At 44.0% G+C, this 26,747-nt stretch overlaps 1 protein-coding gene across 1 annotated transcript in view; it reads right to left on the bottom strand.

Moving 5' to 3' along the window:
* Positions 1-26,747, bottom strand: part of TNKS (tankyrase) — a 206,647-nt gene that overhangs the window by 134,394 nt on the left and 45,506 nt on the right. The window contains exon 10 of the mRNA XM_027853697.1: positions 751-846. Coding sequence (XP_027709498.1) covers positions 751-846 — 96 coding nt within the window. The remainder of the gene's footprint in view (positions 1-750; positions 847-26,747) is intronic.

Below are 26,747 nucleotides of genomic sequence, written 5' to 3'. Positions count from 1 at the left end.
AGGACCACAACAAAAACAGGGCCAATGCAGCACTTGGGGAAGGAAAACAACTGCTCAGGCTCCAATGGCTCACAGCCTCATTTTCTGACTTCAAAGCTGACTACCAATTCAACTCCAGCCCTATTTTCTTCTCTAGTTAACTATTTCTCTTAACAAAATTGCTATTTTAAACCATTATTCTTATGAAATCAGAGCATCTAAAGACCATATCCTGCCTGAATTAAAATAAGTTTAGAGACAATGCTAAGCAGTATAGAAGTCATGGGGGGGGGGGGGGGGGTAGGTATCCCTGGACAAGCAGGAACATTTTTTTTACTTTAATCACTCTACGTAGTAGGGCAGCAGGCTGTTTTCCTATCAAAACCACTTTTCCAGTAATACCAATGTCCTTGCCTGTTCAACAGTGAAGGTCTTAAAAAGAATCAAGGGGGAAGAGGGGCAGGCAGATGGAAATCCAAACCATAGAGGAAAATGCAGTGAATAATGAATGACATCGTTGCCTGATGCCATAATGCTCAGAAATAAGTGGAAGAAGAAGCAATCTGTGCCTGCAACACCACAGCAATTAATGACTGGTCACCGTTCAAAAGTCTAACAAAAAACCAGACGAAGGAAAAGGATCCCTCTTTGTGTGGCTTTGTCAGTGAAAGAAAATGAATTCCCCCCAAAATGCTGGGATGACCGTGCACAGCCTCCCCCCTCAACGAGCCCTGGGCCGGCTCGCCGTCAGTCACTCCTAAACGCTCTTACCTGTGAGGACAGCTTTTGCCGAAGGGTCTGCCAGATCGAGGGCCGATTTCCCGTCGGTGTTTCGGATGTTTGGATCGGCTCCGTGCTGCAGCAGAACTGTGCAGGGAAAGCAGAAACAGTCTCTTACCTCGGGGACACACACATTATGGACTGGTAAGTGTCTCCTCGGCATGGTGTAGGCAAACACATACATTGCACAATCTTCTGCTCTCCCTCTTTCTGTGTTTTACAAAAAGCACTGCAGCAGACATTCCTCTCTAGAGTAAAGCTAAGTTGGCCACTTTGGGTCCAGTGAGATCACGTGACTCGCCATGGCAAACAGCAAGGCAGGAGATGCTGCTATGCCCGCCTCGGGTCCCTCACCTCCACAAGCTGGATGGGCTGCACCCGCACAGCCTGACTCATGCAGTGAAGCCTACTCTCGGGAAGCCGGCTCCAGCGGCTTTACTACCTCTGTGGAAGCTGCTGCTTCGTTAGTGATCAATGTCCAAACGCTTCCTCTCCCCCCCCTCCCCCACCCAAACAGCTGTAAGGTGGAACAAGCTTTTCAGTGGTTCACGGCTTGCACATGGAACTTGACATAACACGCTGGCCTGCATCCAAGAAGTTTAACAGACAGAGAACTAGATGCTACTCAGGCCCCTGCAGCCCGGCTGCAAAAGGGTGACTGCCTTTTCAAATATTCTTTCCTTCAACAATGTTTATGTACAGAAATCCAATTATGGTAAAGAATGCTAAAGAGTCTGCCGCTCAATTGCATGCCCAATGGAGGCCAACTATGGGACTCTGTCAGATGTGGAGGTGCCCCTAAAAACAAGTCGAGCAAAATCCTGATGCACCAACAGCTCTCTCTGTCTGAAAAGAAGTTATCACAGGCCACCTTAAGGCAGACACAGCTCAATCACAAAGAGAAATGAAGACAAATTGTTATCAGTGCTAGTAGGAATGAGACTAACTACACTTGCAGATCAGTCAGGCACTTCATTTACATTCGTCCCATCACAACAGCCCAGTGACTGTTAGATAGCTGCCCTGTAATTTGATAGGCGAGGAACCCGACACTCAAAATGCAGGTGTCTTAGAGCAAGTATCCAAGCCCAAATCCAGGCCCAAGTCTTGCTGACTCCAAATTGCATGCTCTATTTATTATTCTACCTTGCCTCTCTTGTTGGGGATAGCTCGGTCAGTTAAAACAAGACAATCTGGGCGTCTTTTGGATGACAAACAGAGAATTTACCATTTCCACTGCACTTTCAAGCATTAGATTCAAACAAAACAGAAAGTTTACTACCTACTGATAAGTTCAACCAACAATAAAAGGAGAAAATTTTGGTCCACTCCTAACAATCCAAGAGCTGCTGAGCCAGGGCGACCCCAAGTTTTTTTCATCAACACCACCATTCCAAAACATCACCTCCCCTCTAATGGCATCCAGAGAATAATTTTCAAGAATTATCATATGTCAAGAATTTAGGCACTGGAGAAAAACGACTGCTTTCCTTAAACATTACGAGGCTCAATGCACGTACACAGACAGAGCTGGACATAGCAAGCGCTCCCTAAGCATCGTCAAGTCTTTGGATACATGAATGTTCATCATCTGTTCTTGTATCTACATGAAGAGGGATGTTGAGCTAGGACAGTAAGCCCTTCCGTAAGTGATGTGAAACCAACGTGATGTATAACTTTGGTTGGCATTACCCACAAGACAACAGTGACCAATACAGGCACAGAGAGGGCATACCAGCTCACTCTTGCCAAGCATAGCAGTATCCTTTACCAGAAACGAAAAGTAAGCAAACCCAACACACAATAAAGAACTACTAAGTCTGTACCACGAGGAGAGCAAAGAAAAAAGAAAGGGACCCATATACACAAAAGCATTTATAGCAGCTAGCTCTTTTTATGGTGACAAAGAACTGGCAATCGAGAAGAGGTCCATCTATTGGGGAATGGCTGAATGGCGTGATTGTGAGGGAAAATTGTGCTCTAAGAAATGACAAGTAGGATGTTCTCAGAAAAACTCAGGAAGACCTATATAAACTGACAAAAATGAAGTAAGCACAACCAGAAGAACAATGAATACAGTTACAGCAATACTGTAATGATAATCTATGAAAGACTTACTAGTAACTCTGATCGACACAACGATCTACCACAACTCCAAAGGACTCATGACAAAAAATGCTACTGGCCATTTCCAGATGGAGAACTCTTGGACTTAGACTGAAGCATATTTTTTCCTTTATTTTTCTTGCTCCCTTCCCCCTAAACAGGGCTAATAAACATGTTTTGCATGACTTCATATGTATAATGGGTACCATATTTCTTGACTTCTCAATAGGTGGGACAGAGGTAAAGAAAGGGAGCAAATTTGTAACTGAAAATAAATTATTTTTTTAAAAAAAGAACTTTAGAATAGTTCTTTAAATTACTTAGCTAAATCTTATCAAATGCCCGAATGAACTGCTACTAAAAAAGCACATAACTAGGATAAGTTGCTAATGAAGTTAATATTGTTAACAAATTTTGTACTTGAGTTCAACAAAATCACCTCTACGACATCAGATGGGTCAGGTCTGGAGGGGCAGCAACTATTCTGAAAAGGATCTTGGGGTCTGTGTGGACTGCAAGCTCAATGAGTCAGCCATGTGACGTAGCAGCCAACAAAGCTCATGCAAACTAGGGCTGCACAGAGGAACACAGGTGCCAGGAACAGAGAGATCCTCCTGTGCTCCGCCCTGGTCGGACCTCAGCTGGAGGCCTGGGTTCAATTCTGGATACCATGGACATGGAATAAAGGACACTGAACAGTGGGAGAGTGTCCAGGAGAGCAACCATAATGATGACCAGCTGAAGAAATTGCGCATACTGAGCCTGTAGAAGAGAAGACTGGGGAAGCAAGAGTTGTCTCCATGTAGTTCACTATGTGAAGCCTTATGAGCCACGTGTATTTGAAGGCCTGTCCAGGAAGTGGGACTGAACTAGGACTGCAGGGGTCCAGGGCAGGATGAGAAGCGCCAGGTGCAGGCTGCCTCCGGCACACGCGGACGGTGGCAGGCTGGCTGTCATGGGTGGGGGACTCCTCTGCCAGGAAGGTCTGAGGTCCTCTCCAGTTCTCCAATTCTGTCATTTGGTGATAACACGAAAAGAACAGGATCCAAAGGAATCTGCATACGCTTTCGTTTCCATATCAGAGAAATGAATAGGGTAACACCTAAGTCATCTGCCATCTGAGAATTCTGTGTATTCATCGCAGATTGAATAGGCAGAACGAACCTTTCCTTTCCAACATACACTTCTCCCCCTGAAAATAACAGAAAGCCCATTCTTCCGTTTAGCAGATGTCACTATCCCATGCATTAAACTCTGCCCCCAACCTACTCGGCTATTCTAAAACAGCCCCCTCCCCAACCCCACCGAGGGTCGCGTGTCCTGGAGGGCGGCCGTTGTCTAAAAATCAGTTCCTCCAAAAGGGGAAGAAGCACACTGAAAACACCTATTCCGAGGACACTCTCAGAAAGTCCCCACAGCTCAGCTTAACAGACAAAAAAACACTGTGCCTCAACCTTTTCCAACACAGAATCAATGCCATAATGGGGCAGAGAGGGAAGCTAAAACCTGTTTCACTTTAGTGCCATTTCAAAACCAAAACCAAAACCAAAACCAAGGGGAGCTAAGCCAGGCAAGGCAGGGCAGGACAGAACACCTCAATGAAGTCCTGCCAATGGATCTCCTGAGAGGAGACACTTCGAGCACCTTCCTCCTTCTCTCCACCCCACCCTGCAAGAGCCAGGGAAATAGCAATTGTGCCCAAAGCCTTCCCAGAACAGAGGCAGGACACAAGCTCCAAGATACCTGCAAGGCATCAAGGGCAGAAAGGTGCACCTGCTTTCCGTTTAGGCACATCAAGAACAGACACCGACTCAACTCTCCTGAGCCTGAAAAGGGAGGGAATGCAACTGCTAACTACTATGACTTATCACCGGTACCTAAAAACATACTTGGGCCACATTCTATTCCTTAGTGCCACAAAAGAGCCATGTGGCTTTGGAGACCGGTCACTTCATCGCCATGAGACTCAGTATAAGTAAGCCCCCTGTACCCCTAAGAGCTTGTGCAACTCCTGCTCATGCTTTAAGACACCAAAGAAGCCCAGAAAGTCAGATTTACAGGATTTGGAGACCAGGGTCTCGCTGCTATCTGGTCATCACAGTCCATCACAGTCTGCCAAAGTTGGAAGGGACTTCTGAGGCCCTCCTCCCAAAATGAACAGGAAACCCCAAGAACACAGTTCAAATCAAATGGCCAAACGCTCTCTGCGAAAAGGCCTCACAGTGAAGGTAATGCCATCACTTTCCCTTTGCCTTTGGGGACAGCTCTAATTGTGAGGAATTTTTTCCTAGCATCAAGATGAAATTGGTCTCTGCAATTTCTACCCAATGCTCCTTTTTCTTTCCTCAAGGATCAAAAAAAGAAAAAGAAAAAAAAAAGAAAAAAAAGAAAGAAACCAAAATCTTTTAATATGAGAAGACAGCTATCAATCCCTTGGTCTTCCCCCATCCCCCAGTGCCAAAACTGTTCTTTTCCTAGCCAAAAATATTCTCATTTCCTTCATCTGTTCCACTTATGGCATATGCCTTACACACAGACTATAAGGAAAACTAAGTGCTACAGAATCGATGCTTTCGAATTGTGGTGCTAGAGAAGAGAGTCCCTTGGACAGCAAAGAGATTAAATCAGTCAATACTTAAAGAAATTAACTCAGAATACTCATTGGAAGGACAAATACTGAAGCTTAAATACTTTGGTCACATAATAAAAAGAGGGACCAGGGGCAGCTAGGTGGTGCAGTGGATAGAGCTCTGGCTTGGAGTCAGGAGGACGTGAGTTCAAATCCAGTCTCAGACACATGACACTTACTAGCTGTGTGACCCTGGGCAAGTCACTTAACCCCAATCCCCACTGCCTCGGGGGGTGGGGGGGGGGGGAAGGGGCCTCACTGGAAAAGACTGATGCTGGGAAAGACTGAAGGCAAAAGGAGAAAGGAACAGCAGAGGATGAGATGGACAGAGACTATCACGGAAACAACGAACATGAGCTTGTCTTCGGGAGACAGTGGAAGATAGCTGTAGATGGTTTATGGGGTCACTACTGAATGACTGAAGGAATGGCCAACAACTATAAATGAGCAAAGAGCTTGGAATACAATATTCCAGAGGCCAAAGGACACAGGCTTACAACCAAAAATAACTTATCAACAAAACTGGGCATCACCCTACAGGAGGAAAAAATGGATCTGTAATGAAATAGAGGACTTCTAAATATTCCCGATGAAAACCCCAGCACTACATAGAAACTGTGAAGAACAAACATACAAGTCAACAGCAACATGAAAAGGCAAACGTAAGTGATCTATCACAAATGCCCAAAAAGGAACAAAACGATTCACATTCTAATATGGAGAGCTGGCACATTTGCCCCCCTTAAAACCCTGTCAGCATTGGGGGGCAGAGAGGAAGAATAATTAAAGGCCTGGAAATGGTTCTTTTATGTCTTGAACTTAAAAGAAAGAGGGAAACGGAAGAGGAATATACCGGGTGAGATGGGGGATGAGGGAAATAGGAAAGTTAAAGAAAATTATCTCACATAATTGGAGCATGCAAATGGAAATATAAAGAAACAAGGAAGAAGGGATGGGGGAAACAGCTGACACTTCAACTTCACTCTTGTCTGAACTGGTCAAGGGAGTGAAAATACACACACGATCGCATGCGGAAACACATTTGATTCAACAGGAAAGAAAATGGGAGAAAGAGAATAAAAGAGAGGGTAGATAAGGGAGAGATTGGTCCTAAGCAAAACAAACTCTAAGAATGTACAGAAACATTTATAGTATCTCTTTTTGCAGTGATAAAGAACTGGAAACCGAGGGGGTGCCCATCAGTTGGGAAATTATCGTATCTAAATGTGATGAAATACTATGTACTATAAGAAATGATGAAAGAGATGGTTTCAGAGAAAACTGAGAAGATCTGTATTAACTGACGAGTGAAGTGAGCAGAACCAGCAGAACCCTTTACACAACAACAACAATATCGTAAAGACAAACTGCTTCGAAGGATTTAGCAACTCCGATCAGTGCAAAGACCAAGCATGACTCCAGAGGACTCATGACAAAACATGCTACTCCCCTCTAATTGAGGGGTGAAGGACTTGGAATGCAGATGAAGACTTTTTTTTTTTTAAACATGGCCAATGCAGGAATTTGTTTTGCTTGACATGTCTGTTATGGTTTCGTTTCTTTCTCAAAGGATGAGCAGGTTCCAGGAGGAAGACAAGGCTGATTTTCATTGCCTGAAAACAATAAGATTTAATTAAAACAAAAAAAATGCGCTCATATCTTCAGTCCATTTCATGAGCGCTCACTGTCTGCCCAAGTTAGTGATCAGTGCCATCTGCACTGAAGAACTTCCAGAAGGTGGCGCCCTCTGTCACGCTACATCTTGCCGCCTTCTGATAGCAAAACATAAAGGAGTACTGAGGACGCCCCAATCCGCTGGGTAAAGCCGATCCTCCAGATGAGATTCCAAGCAGAGCTAGCCTTCCTCGCTACGCCACCCTGTCTACTTCTTAGAGGCGTAGAAAAAGCCCTATCTCAGGAGCCATCAGTGCTGCACACTCCCCGAGGGCTACATACAGAGCCCCAGCCGTACATCAGAGTGGCTGGCATTGCTTTACTTGGTCAGTCTACACACCTACACATACACACACACACACCATGACTGGGGGGCTGGGAGAGTTATTGTTACTGAGAATCTTTCTGATTATGTTCACTGTAGTTCAGGGAAAAAAAAAAGGTCCTGGGCCAAGTCACTATCCTGCTATATTTATATTCTCTGTAGACTACTGTGCAGGTAAACTGCTTTTTTTGTAACTGAATAAAAGTATCAGGATATAAGTTCATCAGTAAACTCAGTGAAAATAGGCCAATGCCCACTGTCTACACAAAAGGGATGGTATGCAGCTCATCCTATTCCCACGTGGCTTTGATTTCTTCCATTAGGTCTCTGTATTTTGAAAGGTTTTCACTGCATATGTTTTGCAGAATGAGCACTCAGTACAGTGACATCTATTGAAACTGTTGTTAAATTGTTAATAGATCCACTTTTATGGACCTGAATGTTTAGAAGGGATGGTGGTGCCCTTATCCAAAAAAGGGAATTCCGGAGAAAGGGTGGATTGAGGGGTAATGATGAGTTCCATTTTGGACACATGGCATTTGAGATTCCCCCAGATGATAACATCGAACGATAGATAATGCAGGTCTGGATATCAGGAAGGAGACTAAGCCTCACTATCTCTGTCTAGGAATCATATAAAGATATTAATTGACCTCATGAAAGCTGGTGAGGTCATTAAGAATATAGAGAATAAAAAAGGAAGACGTTCCAGACTAGAGCCTTGGCATACTCTTGGTACTCAGAGGTTGGGACATGAATAATGATCCAGCAAAGGAAACAAGAAGGGTCAGACAGGAAGAAGGGAAACCAAAAGAGATGGTGATAGGATGACAGAAAAGCCTGCTGCCAAGAGGAGAAACAAGAACATGAATCTCCCAGGCCTTTTACTTGGGGGAAGGAGGGTGGGAGTACATGCATGGAACACGGCATACTGTATAAGATTTTCCCCAATGTGTTGATTGGCTTGCCGAAGATTATTCTTTTAGTTGCTTCTTCCTTTTTTTTTTTTTTAAACTAAGGGATGGCTTGGGAAAGTGGTAAAAAAAAGGGACACATGTAGGCTATGTAAAAAACAAAATTTCAATGAAAATCTATTGAAATAAATAACAAAAGCAGAGAGATAGGGAAAGGGAAAGAAATGGAGAGAAAGGGGAAAAGGACAGCAGAACAGAAAGAAAGAAAAGAGTAGATATGGCTGACAAATAAAAGAGATATAGCTAACTTGAATGTTACATGGGTCTCATGAAGTAAGATTCTTTCTTGAGGATTTGCCTTGACCCAGATCACATGGAATCCTAAGGGCAGAGTCAGGACTCAAACCTGATACCAAATAAATACCAAATTTATGATCCCAAATAATACCAAATTATTATCTGGTATTATTTGAATACCAAAAAAGGGAAACAACATTTATTTGCAACCAATCAGGTCAACTAGCATTTATTAAGGGCCTACTATGTGCTGAGCCCGGCAAGTTGAATCCAAATACGAAGCAGCTGGCTTCCAATCACTGTTATTTAGATCTGTGTGACTCTGCCCAAGTCACTTAACCTGTCCTGGTCAAATGAGGGTTGGTGTAGCCAACCTTCAAGGGCCACTCTGGCTCCAGCTCTGTGATCCTGTTTATTTTCATCAAAATCAACTTAGTAATTAGTAACCTGTTCATTAATCTGTGTCATTTTATTTAGAAGACCGCCACAGTTAATGTATTTAATATTATTCACCTAGTACAGAAGTACTGTTCACTCTCTGCTAACCTTTCATCTCACTTTACCAACTGCCTTTCAGCTGGCCTGAACTCGACGCCTGTAGGCAGCTCACACTCAGCAAGTCCAAAACAGAACTCATTCTCTTTCCCCTTAACCGCCCCCCCACAACATTCCCCATTACTTTCCAGGGCACTGCCATCCTCCCAGTCCCTCAGGCTCCCAACCTAGGAGTGAGTCATCCTGTATTCCTCACCGTCTCTCACCCTCAGATCCAAGCTGTTGCCAAGGCCTGTCGATTTCACCCTGGCAACATCTCACAAATACGCCCCCTTCTCTCTTCTGACAGTACTCTCACCCCACCCTCACCCTCACCCTCAGACCCTCATCACCTCCTGCCTGGATTACTGCAATAGCAGTTGGGGGATCTGCCTGCCCCAAGGCTCTCCCCACTCCAGGCCATCCTCCATTCAGCCACTACGGTGATTTTCCTAAAAGTGCAGGTCCAACCATGCCTCTCATACAGAGAGAGAGAATTTGGAAGGGTTAGGGAAGGCTTCCTGTAGAAGGTGGGATTTTCATAAGGACCAAAGGAAGCCAAGGAGGCCAGCAGTCAGAGAGGAGGAAGTACACTATTTCAGGCCTCAGGGACAGCCAGAGAGAATGGCTGGAGCAAGGTGGAGTCTTGTTCTTGGACCAGCCAGGAGCCAGTATCACGGAATTGAAGAGTACCTGTCAGGGAGTAAGGGTAAGTAGCGAAAAAGGGAGGAGCAGAGAGGTCATGAAAAGCTATGGGCACCAAAGATAGCGTTTTGTATTTGATCCTGGTGGGGGGAGTCACTGGAATTTACTGAGTAAGGGGACGACATGAGCGAACCTGCACTTTAGGAAAGTCCTTTTGGTGGCTGAACAGAGGATGGACTGGCAGGGGGAGCCCAGGTGGGAGGTGAGGAGGGCCTGCCCCAGGGTGGGGGCAATGTCAGAGGAAAGATGGGGCCTGTCTGTGAGATGTTACACAAGTGAACTCGACAGGCCTCACAACAACACGGCAAAGGAGGTGCTATTATTATCCCCAATATGCAGATGAGCAAACTGAAGCCCACAGAGGTCAAGTGACTTGCCCAGAGTCCCAAAGCTAGTCACTGTGTCTGAGATCCCCTGTGAATGCTGCTGTTCCTGACTCCAGGTCAGCGCTCTATCCACTGTGCCCCACTGCATGCACCACCTACCCCACTCAGAGGAGTAAAGTCAATGCTCTTACCGAGCCTGGACAGCCGTGCCAATCAGCCAGCTGCCCCAATCTACCATCTGAAATGCTTACTAGATACTGCCCTGGACTGTGGTGGGTACTGCACCGGGATTACAAATGCAATAAATGACCCAATCCCTCCATCCAAGGAGCTTCAACCAATGGGTGAAACAAAAAAGGTCAAGATGAGAATTTACAGAACAAACACGGAGAATGCTACAAAACAGTTAATCCCAAGGCGTATCCCTGCCTGTGAGCTGAGGAGGGTGCCCTGAGGGGCACCAAATGGGCCAGGACCCCTGTGAGTCAGCCATCTAAGATCTGTTCTCACCTTTCAAAACGGCAAAAGTGATAAATGATGGAGCCAGTCACCATTAGAGGAGCTGAGGATTTATTAAGGATTATTTCTTCGATGCCAGGCATTATGCTAAAGTGACATGGATACAAAGAAAGGCAAAAGATAGCCCCACCCTCGAGAATCCAATGGACAAGCCAGCATGCAAACAACTCTGCGCAAGAAACAAGACACAGACAGGATGGATGAGCCCCTCGACAGAGGGAAGGCCCCAGCGGTATCTAAGTTTCCTTCGGGCGCATCCCCACGAGCCCAAGAACGTGCTAGACTATCTCTCTCTGTTATGGCCTGAAGACCACAGTGCAACTTGCGTCCTTTCCCTCTCCCTTCTCAGTCCCATTTTGGGGGTTCTAAGTCCCTACTACTGTTTAAGACAGAGAAAGCACGTAGCTAGGCCATCCCAGGCTAGAGGTAGCGGCTCTGGCCCCAGGAAAGGAGCTGATGGGTCGTCCTGATTTGAAGTGGTCAATCTGAGTCCCACTGAGACTCCCCCAACATGTCAGTGGGCTCCTTTATCACCCTTCCATTGTTCTCCACCCCCCACTCCTTTGGGTGGCCCCAGTTACACACTACAATCTTACCTTTTGCACACCAAATAAGTAGACCTTGTACTTTCCATTTTACTTGATTTACTCATCCCATTCTTGTGAGAAACCCTTTTAGTCTCAGTAAAGGATTCACTGTCTTCTCAGCTACCCTAATGGTGACTAGCTCCATCATTTATCACTTTTGCCATTTTGAAAGGTGAGAACAAATCTCAGAATGTTTTTAATTTTTTTTTCATAAGTGATTTGAAGCAATGTCACATGGTTACTCTAAGGTTGTGACTGTTCCTTTGAAAATAAACGCATGTACCAAGATGTATCCAGGAACTATATGAATCCAATGATAAAACACTCCCCGCCCTTGTCCCCTGAAATAAAGGCCAATCTAAATAAGTGGAGAAATAATAACTACTTCGAGGTAGGTTGAGCTGATAAAATAAAAATGGCAGTACTAGCTAAACTGATTTACATATTATGTGCTATAACTATCAGCAGACTATTTTATTAAGCTAAGGAAAAAAAGAAATTCATATGGAGGAATAAAAGGTCAAGAATCTCCAGGGTAATAATGAAAAGTGGCTTGAGGCTCTATCAGTATCAGTACTGCACTATGACAAAATAGTCATTAAAACAATTTGATACTAGTTTACTGGTTTAAAAAAGAGAGGCTGATCAGGAAAGAAAACAAAGTAGCACAATGGTTAATAAACCCAACTCGAGAGGGCAAGAAAAAGAGATATACATACATACACACACACATACACACACACACACACACACAGACACACACACACACACACACACACGTCTATATACATCTTGGATAACAGACTTATCAGGCATTTGATACAAGGTGGCTCCAAATTAGCTTTTTTTTTTGAAATTCTATCTTCACTAACTTGTTCATTTCTGTTGTTGTTTAGGGGTTTCTCTCTCCATGACCCCATTTGAGGTTTCCTTGGCAAGGATACTGGAGCGGTTTGCTATTTCTTTCTCTAGTTCATTTTACAGATGAGGAAACTGAGGAAACAGGCTAAGTGACTTGTCCAGGGTCACACAGCTAGTCATTGTCTGAGGGCAGATTTGAACTCATAAAGATGACTCCAGGCTCTACCCACTGCACTACCGAGCTGCCCTGACTTGTTCATACAAAACCTTTTTAATCTTTTATAACCCAAACTGTGTATTTAGCTCTCCCTTGGTTTGGTTATGAATTTTCCCCTGAGATTTGTAACAGGAATCTCTACTTTATATGGCATTTTTATATTTAGGTCACAAATTCACTTGGAATTTACTGTGACATACAGTATACTTAGGAAGGGAATGGGTAAAGAAGCATCTCCACAGTGCCTGAAACGTGCCAGGCACTGTGCCAAGCGCTTTACAATTACTATCTCATTTGATGGTTAGGAGAACCCTGGGAGGGAGGTGCTATTATTACCCCCATTTTACAAATGATAAAATTGAGGCAGACAGGGATGAAGTGACTTGCCTAGGGTCACACCAGTACTAAGTCTCTGAGGCCAAGCTTGAACTCAGGTCTTCTGACTCTAGGCTCAGCTCTCTTTCCACTTCACCACATAGCTGCCTTCACAGGCAGCTTGGCACAGCGGCTAGGACACTGGACTCCCTCAGAGCCAGGAGGCCCTGAATTCAAATCCTCAAACACTTATTAACTTTGGGGTTTTTTTCACTTAATAGCTTTGTGACCCTGAGCAAGTCACTGAACTGCCTGAGTCTCAGTTTCCTTATCTGTAAAATGGGGAGGAGCTAGTCTAAACTTAATTGACTCAAAATATTTTCTACATTCCCTATTGAGTCTTGTCAAATTGAGTCCTTTCCCCTAAGTAGCTTAATTCTTGAGTTTATCACACACTGGACTGCTGCATTAGATTGCTTCTGGGAATTACTTAGTTTCTTAACAGATCTACTTTTGTATTTCTGTTTATCAACAAGTATTTATTATTGTAAGCCAAACGCTGCTAGACTTTTGCGGCTACAAATAACATTCATGAAACAATGCCTATTTGAAAGCAGTTTATGTTCTAATTAGTATACCTGAATTTTGATAAATACTTCTTTAAAACGGCCTAAGGTCTGATAACTTCTGCTTTTCTAACCATTAATGCCCTTAAAATGTACAAACCTTTGGCCCCTCCAGCGATAAGGACAGACTGGACATGTGATTTCACAGAGGCACGAGGGACACCGCCCCACCCCAAGAAAGTCCCTGTTGCAATAGGACATCCAGCATGGCTTCAATAATCAAGATTATTATCAGGACAGGGCCTGAAGCTAGGAATTCACAGGCACAGGCAACTACTTGGATAAAAGTGAGGGTAGATGTTTTGTTCTGTTTTTTCCTGCTCGAAGAGTATTTATATTGGTGCAAGTCAAACATCGCCAAGTTTGGGTTTACAAAAGCAAATAAATTAGGGATGGGAGTGGAAGAATTCCATTTTACAGAAGGATTTATATCACATTCCACTAAATGGTAACCTTTCTGCCCAGAGTGACAAGGACTTACTTATAGGAGCACCCCTATTCCATGAAATGAGAGAGCAGGGACCCAACAAGGTTACACAGCCAGGAGGCCAAAGCTGCCTGAGGCACTATACTTTGGGGACTCTGCTTGGAAAGGCTTTCTTCACCCTCCCAACAATAGGCAGTCCTTCTGGTTGGGCCCTCCTCTCTCAGCCACATGCCCCTTTAGCCTTTGTACCAGAGGTCCAAGGCATTTCGAGTGAGTGCTGCCATGACTGAGCTGAAGCTGTGGCCTGGGTTATAGACGAAGTCTTGTAGGAAAACTAGATGTTCACTGGGCCCAGTTAAAGTAGCCAGGAAACCACTCGGTCCCCTGTGCCACAGCTCCTGGAGGCTGCCACAAGCAATGGAATCAGCAGAAAGATAGCACCAGTTAAATAATAGAGAAGCTTGCCAATGGCCAGCTGACAATACAGATGAGCCCTCGAGCCAGCTAGCAGAATCGTGACCAGTGCAGGCTGGCACCTTCTCTGCCACACAGAGTCAAGCAGGCCCAGAAAGACAGTCATTATTGGTGAGAGGTGAGATTTGAACCTTAGCTTTCAGAACAGCTCTCAGCTCTAACTGCCCTCCAAATGAATGTCTCTTTTTCTAGTTCTTTAAGTAATCCTTTGACAGTCTACTGGCATAGCACTAACTCTGTACTTTAGGTAGCAGCACAGTACCGGGCACACAGTAGGCATTTGAAAATGGTTTATGATTGACTGTGTGGGAAAGGATTAGAAGTTAGGCTTCCCCAGCAGAACAGAGGAATTCTGAGGAGGACTTCCAAGATCTTTTGGATAGTTCCTCAACCAATCAGAAAGTGCCCCAAACATTCTGCAAAACAACTGGTTTCTTAAGAAAGAGCCCTGGAGGCTAACCCGATGGCAACCCCTTTGTGGTGAAGGAAGGAGCAAAGGCTTTTCTCCACTGTGATTGCTTACTAAGCTTATTGAATATTAACTGATACACCCTGAGGGTGGAGATAGCCTCCATGTTTGAACATGGGATGTATGAATACGACAAAGAGGAACATGGAGGAACGTGGCATGGGCAGTTCAGGAAGAGTGTAATCCAAATGAGCTGGTCCAATCCTGGCTCAAATGAGAGGGGTATGGATTTTACTAACCATTTAAAAGTTCACTCTACTTCTGTCCCAGTGCACACGTGCCATTAGGGTGCAGTGTGCCCGCTTCTCAAGAGAAGCGTAATAGAGGCTTTCCTTCACACGCTCCTGTAGTAGATTTTTGTTTCAGATTTTCCTAACTGACATTCTCATTCTCATAAGGTCTCACCATGAACAAGAAATCTATCTTCAATTATATGTCTTCCTTCATTTCTGTAAAGAGTATTTTCCAGTTGTATTCATATGTCCTAACTGTGTTTTGGTAAGTTAATACCTAAATGCTCTTCGCATTTTGTAATTATTTTGAATGGAATTTCTCATCATTTCTTCCTGGTAAAAGCCTAACTTTCACCTTATTCTTCTTATGACTTTTATCCTATAAAGGAGGATGCCTAAAAAGCTGAGCAATTGAAGTGCTGAGAGGCCCTCCAACATTTCAGAGATATGCCCAAGATCAATGATGGCCTCTCTGCCAGGAGAGCTGACGGAATCTGGGAAATCGGCAGGATATGCTTACCCTGACCACAATTTACACTGGAGGAGGAGTGTGGCGGAATGGCTATCTTTTCCTGGAATAATGAATTATTTACTCTTCCTACATATCCTTCCTGAGGACTAAATAGACATGGTTTCATGAATTCCCAACATTCTCATCTGCTCTTTGCAAGGTAATTTGGCATTTCACTAATGGAAACAATGAGATTTTGAGGCCTATGTGTCAAATATTCCAGAATGACAGCCTCTTTTGTTTGGAGATATTCTAATGCAGTTTGCTTTTTCTAGAAATCTGCCTGAGATCAGAAAAACTGAAGCTAAATGGATACCATAACTTCTTTTCTTTTTGCCTAGGCAGTGGGGTTAAGTGACTTGCCCAGGGTCACACAACTAGTAGGTGTCTGCGCCCAAATTTGAACTCAGGTCCTCCTGACTCCAAGGACGGTGCTCTATCTACTGTGCCATCTCGCTGCCCCCTATACAATAACCTCTGAGAATGTATGTTCCTTCTGAGTCTGATCAGGCCAGCTCACATTATTCACATTCTCATATTTAAAATATTTTGAAATCTACTAAAAAAAATTTTAGAGTTTTCACTTTTCAGTCAGTCAATAAACATTTGCTAAGTGCCTAGTCTATATGCCAGGCATTGGAAATTTTTCTAGTTTCTTTTCCAAGTAATTATTCAGTAACAAAGATACATATTCTCCATGAAGCCATGAGTATCCTTCTCTTTAGGGCTAAGAAGCCCAAGGCGCCTCTCCTCTGCGCCCTTTTACAAAGGCTTCTAACCACAATCCCTCCTTTCCCTGGATTGTTCCTTCACTTACAAGTTGCTGTGGAAAAGAACACACCTCTTTCTACCCATCTTTCCCCTGGCTCTCTGAAGAAGATATACCAGCCCCTTCCTTCAATACTACTTATGCCCTTGAAAAACATGTTTTCTCACCTTGTCTTTTTCTGTCCAATAGGCTGTCTATTCCTTAGCCATGGTCCTCATCTCCCCACCCTTCCACCTTGCCCTGTCTCAGGAACCTCCACGCACAGCTCCCACATGAAAACGTCTATACTGGAGACATTCCATGATACACTTCTACTGCCCTTCCCCACTGCTTGGTAGCCAACCCTTGCCTAGACTTCAGGGGTGGTAAACAAATGGCAAGATCCTTTCCTCTGCTCACATTGGAGGTTCTGAGAGTCTAAGCTTGGCCTAGACAGCAGAGCCTTTCCAGGAGACCTGAACTGCCGTCAAGCCAGGCCCCAAAAGGCCTACATCAGCCTGGATGCCACTTGTGGTTTTCGTTCTGAGAAGGCAGGAAGAGTAGGATGCTATGTGCACGGCACTTTATAAACCTCAGAGCACCATGAAAATAGCAGCTATTCCCAATCTCCCAATCCCTGCACATTAGGCTGGGCTCTCCATAAGAGACTGAGGCCAACCTCGAGGCATGGGTGAAGGCTCAGGCTGCTGCCATCACCTTCTTGTTATCCTGAGCAGCTCCAGTCTCAATCTGAGGCCTGATGGTAGGAAAACCAGGGGCAACTCAGGCAACTGAGCTTCATTCAGTTGAACCAATTTGATTGGTCCTCAGTGCCTATAATGGTTGAAATCCTTCGGTCATGGCTACGTAAATAAAAGGCTTACTGTTATCGCGGAATGGCCTACAGGTATCTCATTTTGTTCTAATGTTAAACTTAACCTGCCAGGAGACTGGTCTGAGTCAGGCCTAGCCCAAACAAATGATGCAGGAGTGCAGCATTGGAAAATAAGACGCTCCTAGAATTGGAGGATGGAGCATGCAAGAGAAAGTGAGCCTCGACTGTCCTTCATTCTCTGAGAGATGGTTTGGTGATGGCTCCAAAGACAGTGGTCAATCACTGTGGGGAGCGACTCTTCCCCTTCCTGGGAAATGAGAGAGGAAACTGCCTGTGGTCCTTCAGCAAGAAGAGATCAAGGGGTGTAGGCTGAGTCACTGTGAACTGTTCTCCAGCAGGGTTGGGCTGCCAGCCTAGTTATCCAAGCTTCTTCCAAATTCTACTCAGCTCTCTGCAACACTCAGTTTACCCTCAAAGCAGCCTGAAGGGCCTTAATCTGGAGGGATTAAAAGATCTCCCCTCACTGTGGTGCTCTGCTCAGCTAGGTGTCACAATGGATAAACAACTGGACTTGAAGTCATGAGGACCCAAGTTCCAATGCTACCTCACACTGGATCTACCTTGCTGGGTGTGTGAAGTCACTGGAACTCAGCCTCAGTTTCTCATCTGTACAAAGGAGATAATCTTAGCAACTTCATCATCACAAAGGATCAAATGACATAACATATGTAAAGTGCTTTCCAAAACTTGACTATGTAAATGCTAATTATTATTACTGGAACTGGATGTGTTTGTTTTCCTAACAGCAACTGGGGAAAGGGAATTAGCACTTACACAGCATCCAAGTGCCAGGCATTCAGCACCTCTGGTGGGAGTATTGGGGGCCCTGTTCAGGGCTACTCCTCCACAGTCTTTGGCTTCAGGAAGCTGTAGCATGTTCAGGGGCTACACCGTAGCAAACCGCCTCTGCAGACAGGTTAAAGCAGGCTGAAGGTAACCGACAGGCCTCAAACCTTTCAGTGAGTTGGGGGGGGCTGAAGGGGGTGTCTACCCCAAGCATGTGAAAACTTTCCTCAGTAGAAGGGGTGGATGAGAACAATTTGTTGCAATGATCAACGTTCCAGCAGGCACTGGGTGCTTAGAGCTTGGTCAGATATCAAAGATGCCAAGGCCACCCACTAAATCCCAATGTTCTGCCACTGGACTTCGATGACACAGGAAGACAGAGGTTGACAACTTTGCGCAATTCTGCCTCACTTAAATCTAAGAAACTGCAAGTCAAAGACATCCCCAGTGGGTCACTGGTTCTCTTCAAAAATAAATGATGAACAATGTGTCAGATACTGTGCTAAACACTTTATAGATATTGTCACAAGTCTGTAGAATGCTATTATGTCATCATTTTATATTGAAGAAACTGAGGCAAACAGAGTTTAAGTGACTTGTTCAGGGTCACAAAGCGAGTAAGCGTCTGAGGTTGGATTCACACTGAAGTCTTCCTTGATTCCAGGCCGAGAACTCTTATTAACTGAGTGGCTACCTTGATGATGATAATAATGATCACTACCTAATTGCCTCAGAGAAGGCTTATTGAAAGAAGAAACTTCCCAGGTTTAAGGAACTCATATCTGCATGTGGATAAGGACGGAACTACTTGGTTTTTAATGGCTTTCTGGAAATGACAAAGCTGCTGAACCAGCAAATAATAATTTGTGTATCAAGAGAGAACTAACCATTAAGAAGTGGTGTGAGGGGCCTCAACAGTGAGAGAATACAAAACCAGGCAGGTTCCTAGGATTCCAGAACTGTCTAACAACTGAAGAACATGAGTTCTGCCTATCTCTCAAATCTGGAATTTGAGAGGCCCACTGCAATTTTGCCACAAGGATGCTATCCTTTGCTGCAAATCACTGGGGTAGGTTAAATTCTACCCAGAAGCCCAGAAACATTTCCAAAATGGAGGATACAGACAAATGTGCCACTGGCACCCCATTATTTAGTTAAGGGCAGGCAGTTTACAAAGGTTCTTTCCACTCTCACCCCTGAACTATGAACTGTAACCCCTCCACAACTTCAGGTGAGGAGCACGTGGAGAATCCAGAATGTGGGCCCAAGGAGCATTTCCCTAATCGCAGCAGAAATGGCATGTGTACTGGCCTAGGGGTCTGTGGCTTTCCTGCTTTCAGTATTATCTCAAGTCTTTCTCCCAGCACAGGAAAGCAGTCAGGACCCAGCAGCAAGAACGGCTCCTGCAGATTACAGGAGGAACATGCAGCAACCTTCTGCATAGCCTGGCACTTGGGTCTCCCAAAACAGGCGGAGTCAGGCCCCAGGAATGGCGGCCCAATAGTGCTCAGGCCTGTGGCAACACTGTTTCAAAACAGAAAGAAAAACAAGCCACAGCAGCAGTGACTTTCATGCCCTAGCATGACCCAAGTCGAAGAAGCAGCAGGCTGATTCAGGGTCCCAACAGCATCAGACATGAACAGACAGTAGCTGGCACAAACACTGGGCCCCAGATGGGGAGGCCAGCTCAACAGCTCCCAATGGCAGCAGCAGCCCAGGGGCACAAGAGTGGGCATGGAGATGTGCAGTGGGTGAAACTAACTGGCTCCTCCACAATGCTGCCAGTACAATACTCAATGTTTTTCCAGGGAAGGCCTGGAGGACCAGGCCAGGCAGCACGGTAGGCAGGAGGCTTGCTTTCTAGCAACAAGGGGGAGGTGAAAGTGTTTAACAACACAGACACACACACACACACACACACACACACACACACACACACACACACACACGCTCAGAGTTGCTCCCTCCCTACCCTACCACCCTACACAACGCACTTGGTACTCTCTGGCAGAGGGAGAGCGTCGCTAGTGAGCCAAGGGGGAGCCTCTCGGACTTGTGATAGGCACCAGCAACGATGCTACAAGTGTCAGCATCTTGGCCGCAGCCCCCGTATTCCTGGTGCTGCTCCTGCTTACTACCACCTTTTCGTGCTGAGAGACCTAATGGCAACAGCAAAGATTTGGTACCACCCACGACATGGCCCAGGTCATTTAGAACCTCAGAACCTTCTTCTGGGAATGGGATTCAGCCACTTCAGTTTCCATTTCATTCTCTGGTGTTCCCCATATCAGGTTTCAACTTCCAGGTCACATGATCAACAAGAGATCAGACAGACATTGAGCCTCTCCAAAACAGAAATTTTGGACCAAAGATAAAGAAATTTTGTCTCCACGACTCAGGTCGCCCAAAATCCAAAAGAAGATTAAAAAAAAATTCAGGAATTGATGTCTCTCCTAAGCTCCCTCAGCACCCTTTCCCTCCACGCCAGATCACAGGCCGTGGGGCTGTGCCAGCCCAAGCCCACACCCTGCCTCTTTCCGGTTCCGGGGAGATGCCAGCTCCAGGCTGCAGGAGTCTGTTTCTGCCGGGACAGAGAGCAGGCCTCAGCAGTACTATGGAAACTGGTTGGGGCCACAGTCAGCTCCAGAGCAAGGAGACAGTCTGTCCTGCAAAAGGTTTCTGCAGGAGAGCCGAGACAGAGGGCAGGATATGGGCCTGGCCTTGAAATAGGGCTCCATATCACATCCCACTCCTCCCCACCCCAAAAATCAACCACAGCACCAGCTTGGCAGCCCTTTTATCTGCCAGCATTGGGACAGAGGAGGAACAGAGAAACCAGGTCAAGACACAGTCTGTGCGTGGTCAGCGGGGCGAGGATGAGGATGGCTATGTGGCACTCCACAAAGCCCAAGAGGAAAAGCACAGCATCCACTTGGGGCCAATTCCACCCCCACCCCCAAAATGACTTGTAGGAGAGACTTAGGCTGGTGAGCCCTGAATTGTCCAGCTTATGCAGCCCTAAAGGGAACCACCATCAGAGCAGACAGAGGGTCAGTGAGGAAGACCCAAGTTGCAATCTAACCTCAGCTGCTTACCAGCTGTGTGACCTTGAGCAAGTCACTTAGCCGGCGTGCCTTAATCCACTGGAGATGGAAACGGCAAACCAATCCAATATCTTTGCCAAGAAAACTCAAAGACCTTGAATGTAGCCAGATAAATCAACAGGGAAAACATGAATAGCAGGCAGAAGAAAGGCCAACAGATCGAGGAAAAGAGCGCTTGCATCTATGAGTAAATACTGTAAACAAAGAAAAACCAACCCAACGCTTTGAGACAAAGGACCTTGTGGAAAGTGAGCAGAACACGGACCAACAACTCTGTGCTGGAGTGGTTTAAATGACAATTATGAGAGCAGAATTTAGAGCCTGCACAGAAAAACAAAAACAAAAAGCTAGAATTTGCAGTGCCTGGCTCGCGAAAGCAAAAAAGAGAGCAGTGGACTGGTAATGCAAATATACAGAAAGGACGATCCAGAAGAGCTACCAAAAAACCCCCAAGGTTAAAAGAAAACATGCTCACTATGAAAACAAAACTGTTCATCCTCTTTTCGAAGAGGGCCAATGACATCCCAGGTGATGTCTTGACTTGCACATGAACTGCAGGTTGGGGTAGACATCCCCCTAACTCACCAACGGCTTCCAAGGCCTGTCCTTTACCAGGACACAGCCAATGCACGTGCTACAGCCTCCTGGAGCACAATCAGCTGGACACCAAAAATGGATGAGCAGCCCTTACACCTGAGGTGATAGCCCTCCCTGGACACCTCACGTGCCCCAACATACACTGACGTACATTCAAATTCAATGTAGGGGAAAACTTCCTAATAATGGTGGTTGTTCTATAACACTATGGGCTTTCTCAGGAGGTAGTGAGCGCTCCCTCCTGCAAAGTATTCAGTTGAAGGTTGGATGGCCTCTTCTCAAGCGTGTTATAGATCAAAAATTTGGGGGAATGGAGGGGGCAGAGAGGAGGTGTGTGTACACTTATTTATTTTCTTTCTCTTATTTTTTTCACATTTAATTTTTATTTTATTTTTTTCTTGATTATATGTAAACAAAAATGTTTAACATTCATTGTTTAAAACTTTGAGTTCCAAATTCTCTCTCTCCTCTCCTCCTTCCTCCTTGAGGAAGGAAGCAATTTGATATAGATTACATATGTGTAGTCATGCAAAACATTTCCATATTAGCCATGTTGCAAAAGAAAACTCAGACCAAAAAAAACAAGATAATAAAGTTTAAAAAGTATGTTTCACGTATATTTTCTCTTTCTCAGTTTTTCCCTTTTGTTCTGATTCTTCTTTCACAACATAATTAATGTGGAAATATGTTTAATATGACTGCACATATATAGCCTATATCAGACTGTTTGCATCTTGGGGAGAGGGGAGGGAAGGAAGGGAGAAAAAAATTGGGAACTCAAAATCTTATAAAAGTGATGTTGAAAACTATTTTACATGTAATTGGAAAAAAATAAAATACAATTAAATGGGGAAAAAAATTTGCTTCAATCTGCTTTCAGATTCCAACAATTCTTCTTCTGGGGTAAGCAAAACACACTGATCTCAAAGACAGGAGGGGCAGAAATAACCTAAGGATCATATGTCTCCCAGAAGAACATGACAGAATAAAAAAACTTCACATCATAACGCAGGAAATAATGCAAAAGAACTACCCAGGACTTCTGAATGCAGAGAATGAAATAACAGCTGAAAGAATTTATAGATCACCTCCAGAAAAAACCCAAGGCTGTAAACTCCAAGACACTTAATGGTCAATTAACAATTCACTTAAGAAAAAACAGATTCCATAAGCAATCAGAAGAAAGCTCTTCAAAATACAAAGGAAAGAAAGTGTGAATAATGCAAGACTCTTCTGTACCCACAGAAAATACAAAAGCAAATGGAATAATGTGTTCCAAAGAGCAACGGGGGCTCAATATGCAGCCCAGGGTGACCTACCGTGCAAATCTGAGCTTAACCATAAATAAAAGGGATGGATATTAAATAATAAAAGAAGCATTTGAACCATTCCTAGAAAACCAAACCTGAAGGGATTGTTTGCTTCTCAAATGCCCCACACAACAGACACGGAGGCATGATTGAATGCAACAGCCAAGAGCAGCAACAGAGCGACAGCAGAGAGACCAGTAAGAGTCTTTTCTAAGTGAACACAAAAAGAAAGGGGTGAAGGAAGAAATCAGGCAGAGGGAACAGTAAAGAGCTATGGGGCATGATGGACAGAACCTGGCAACTCCCTGCCGACAAGGAAATCGGTGTTGTTGCTGCTGTTGTCATGGCACTACATACATTATAAAATGGGAGAGTGAATGATCTAGGAGGAGGGAATTACAGGGTCAGAGGGGTATGTAGGATGTGCACTGGTCAAAGTGAGGATTAACAATAAGGGGAAGAGAAGAACCTGCAGATGGGGAGGGAACAGCGAGAGGCCTTGCTTTGGTAGTGGGAGGTGGTTCCAGTGATGAATAAAGAGGGGTGTTCTGTGAAGGAAGACCGGGAGGCCGGATTGGGGTCTGGGGAATTCGTTGCTTGAAAAGACCTTCACCCTACCCTGAGAGGAGCGGTGGGTGTAAGAACGCCTAAAGGCAACCTGAGAGAAAGGGAGGGCCCACGGAGGAAATTTTTGGGCAACTGGAGAAAAGGAAACCAGGGAGAGGGTATAGATCAGGGGTGGGCTGCGTAGTCAGAAATATGGTGGGTAGGGCAGAGGGAGTTTGAGAGTTGTCCTGGTGTCTCTGTCACCTGAAAGGAATTGGCTTTGTTCTTGGGGTGAGACACAATGGAAAAAAGGAATCCTTGGTGCAAGATCTACAAGTAGCAGTGGCAGAAACTGCCAAGAGCACAGAACCTAGAATGGATACCCTGGAAAGTAGGATTCCATGGGAAACAGAAGAAATAGAGAGACTAGATAATTCTAGGGGCCAAGAACCAGAGAATGAGTCTAGAGCAGACAGAAGACAGTGGATAATGGAGACAGTTAACCTCTCCCTGGAAAAGGGCACAAAAATTGAAATTTAAAAAGCTAACGAACAGGACAGATTGAAGGGGAAGAGAAGAAGGGGGAGAGCTACTTGACTGAGAGGAAAACAAAGAGTGGAAGAATTAAATAACCAGACAAAAGAAAGCAAAACTCCAAAGGGAAAGGGGTAACTACCAAGCAGAGGATCAAAGGTAAAGGTGAAGAGAGCCAATGGGAGTAGGACCACCTTAAAAAAGAAAAAGCTGAAGTAACTGAAGGAACATAGTATTGTGTTTTTAGCAGAAGAGGGGGAAATTGTAATTTTTTAAAAATTTAATATTAGAGGGGGGCAGCTAGGTGGCGCAGTGGATAGAGCACCGCCCCTGAAGTCAGGAGGATCTGAGTTCAAATCCGGCCTCAGACCAAACACTTGACACGTACTAGCTGTGTGACCTTGGACATGTCACTTAACCCCAATTGCCTTACCAAAACAAAAAAAATAAAAACAAACAAAAAAATTTAATATTAGAGACAAATGGAGGAAAATATAAACATAACTCATAACTTTAAATGTAAATGGATTAAACAATCCAATAAAATAAAAAAGTAACAAATTAGATTTTTTTAAAAAACAACCAAAACTCTACAATTTGTTGCTTAAAAGAAACACATTTTAAAAAAAAAACTCATCAAGTCACTTGACATCTCTCAGTCTCAGTTTCCACACTTATTCTATATAACTCTCCTTTAAACAGGCTACACTGCATGCAATTGACCTTCCAGCTGTTCTTCACATGTGTCACTCCATTTCCCAAAAGGACCTCAGAAGCCATTTAGTTTAACCCCCTAATTTTATAAAGGAAGAACTGAGGTTCTGTACCTGGAAGCACTCCTCCTCACACCTAGGCCTCACAGAATCCTCCTCTTCTTTCAAAGTTCAGCTCAAGGGCTAACTCCTACAAGAAACCTATCCTGACTCTCCCATATGCTCATACCCTCTACTCTCCCCCTTAGAAATCACTCCATACCATTTTCCTTTCATTCGAAGGACTTTACCACCGTAATTGTGCTGCCTTCTCCTATTCCCTTGCCCCCATCTTCCACTGGCGAGCTCCCAGAGCCTCCATTTTGATGAAGGGCCCAGACTAGCAATCCTTAATCCTGTTGACTTCACCACCACGCCTCTATGCGAGTACCTCCTCCCCCACTTCCCCCATATTTTTCAACTCCCTTTCACGTGTTGTCTTCCCCTGACAGAATGTAAGCTCCTCAGGGGCAAGGACTGTCCTTTTGTTTTTGTTTATACCCCTAGCATTAAGTACAGGGCCTGGCACATAGTAAGCATTTAATAAATGCCTATGAACTGGTACATATTTTTTATTTAATTTTCTGTGTAAATGTTGTTTCCTTGCAATAGACTATAAACCCTTGAAGGCAAAGGCAATTTCATTCTTGTCCTTATACCTCCATAGCCTAGCAGTGCCTGACACATAGCAAACACTTAATACTTGCAGAATTTATCTGAATTTGGGAGCTCCGTTTGTCTATGTCTGTTCTATTATAATTTATAATTTTATATTCTATTTTATTTTATACATATCCTATTATATATATTTTAATATTCTAATTTATAATATATTATATATTCTACCATGTAAGCTAATTGAGGATGGAGACAGTGTACACACACACAGATGTGAGCGTGCATGTGCAGCACTTAACGCAACATGTGGCATGTGGTATGTACTTGATAAATGACTTGTTTCTTTTTTTTTTTTAATTTATTCATTCCCTATATATTACTATCTATGTGACCTTGGGCAAAACACAAACTCTCCATGAGGTCAGTTTCCTCAATCTGTAAAATTAAGATATAATAGAATCTCTACTGTCCTTTCAAACTCTAAATCCTATGATCTTATTCATCAACATATTCAAGCATACTTATTTCTCTAGTTTTCTACTCCTCCCACAACAATTTTCTTGATTGGCCATGGAACCCTAGTACACTTCTCCAATCACTACCAACAGACGGGCCATTTGTGCCTGACACATGGAAGGTGCTTAAGAAATGTTCATTGACTGAAATAAGCTGTAAATTTGACTACACAGCAGGAGACAAAAATCACTATGAATTTCATGAATATTTTGAAGAGATATATGGAAAATCACCTAGTGATTCAAATACAGATCTGAATAAAACTGGTGGTGGGTATGTGAATTTTGAGTATCCTAACAAACTGGGTAACTCAACTTTTCATTTAACCATATTTGAAGGACATATTTGAAACACAGAAGGACAAGTCTAAGTTTATTATTCTTCCATCCATGTAATGTTGGTCTTATACATAACAAAGAAAACTTAAGAGCGGAAAAAAAAAGAAGAAAACTGACATTTAGGAAGAGCGATATAAAGACAAAATATCAAAAAAAAATAGATAGCATGCCTTTTAAAAGCCTAAAAATTTTAAAAAATTATTACATTCAACAGCTTGTACTTATGGTAATATTTTATTTAAAGTGTGTAACAGATTAATTAAGTGAAAATGGAAGTATTATAATTCAGACCATTAGCTCCAAGCAATATTTTATAAAACAGCCCGTGGAAATTAAGTATTCACATTTTACATTATAGCCATACTATAAGCGGAACTTATGATAACCTTTTGTTTGAAAGCTCATATCCTAATCAAAGCAGGCAGTTGGTTTTCTAGAATGGTCATGCCATCAACCTAACTATACTCAGAAAGTAGCTAGTAACGGAGCATTCAG

The sequence above is a fragment of the Vombatus ursinus genome, unplaced genomic scaffold (assembly GCF_900497805.2).
Source record: "Vombatus ursinus unplaced genomic scaffold, bare-nosed wombat genome assembly UNPS02010193.1, whole genome shotgun sequence".
Taxonomy (NCBI): Eukaryota; Metazoa; Chordata; class Mammalia; order Diprotodontia; family Vombatidae; genus Vombatus; species Vombatus ursinus.
Note: the sequence above shows the minus strand (reverse complement) of the source record. Positions and strands in the feature narration are given on the sequence as shown.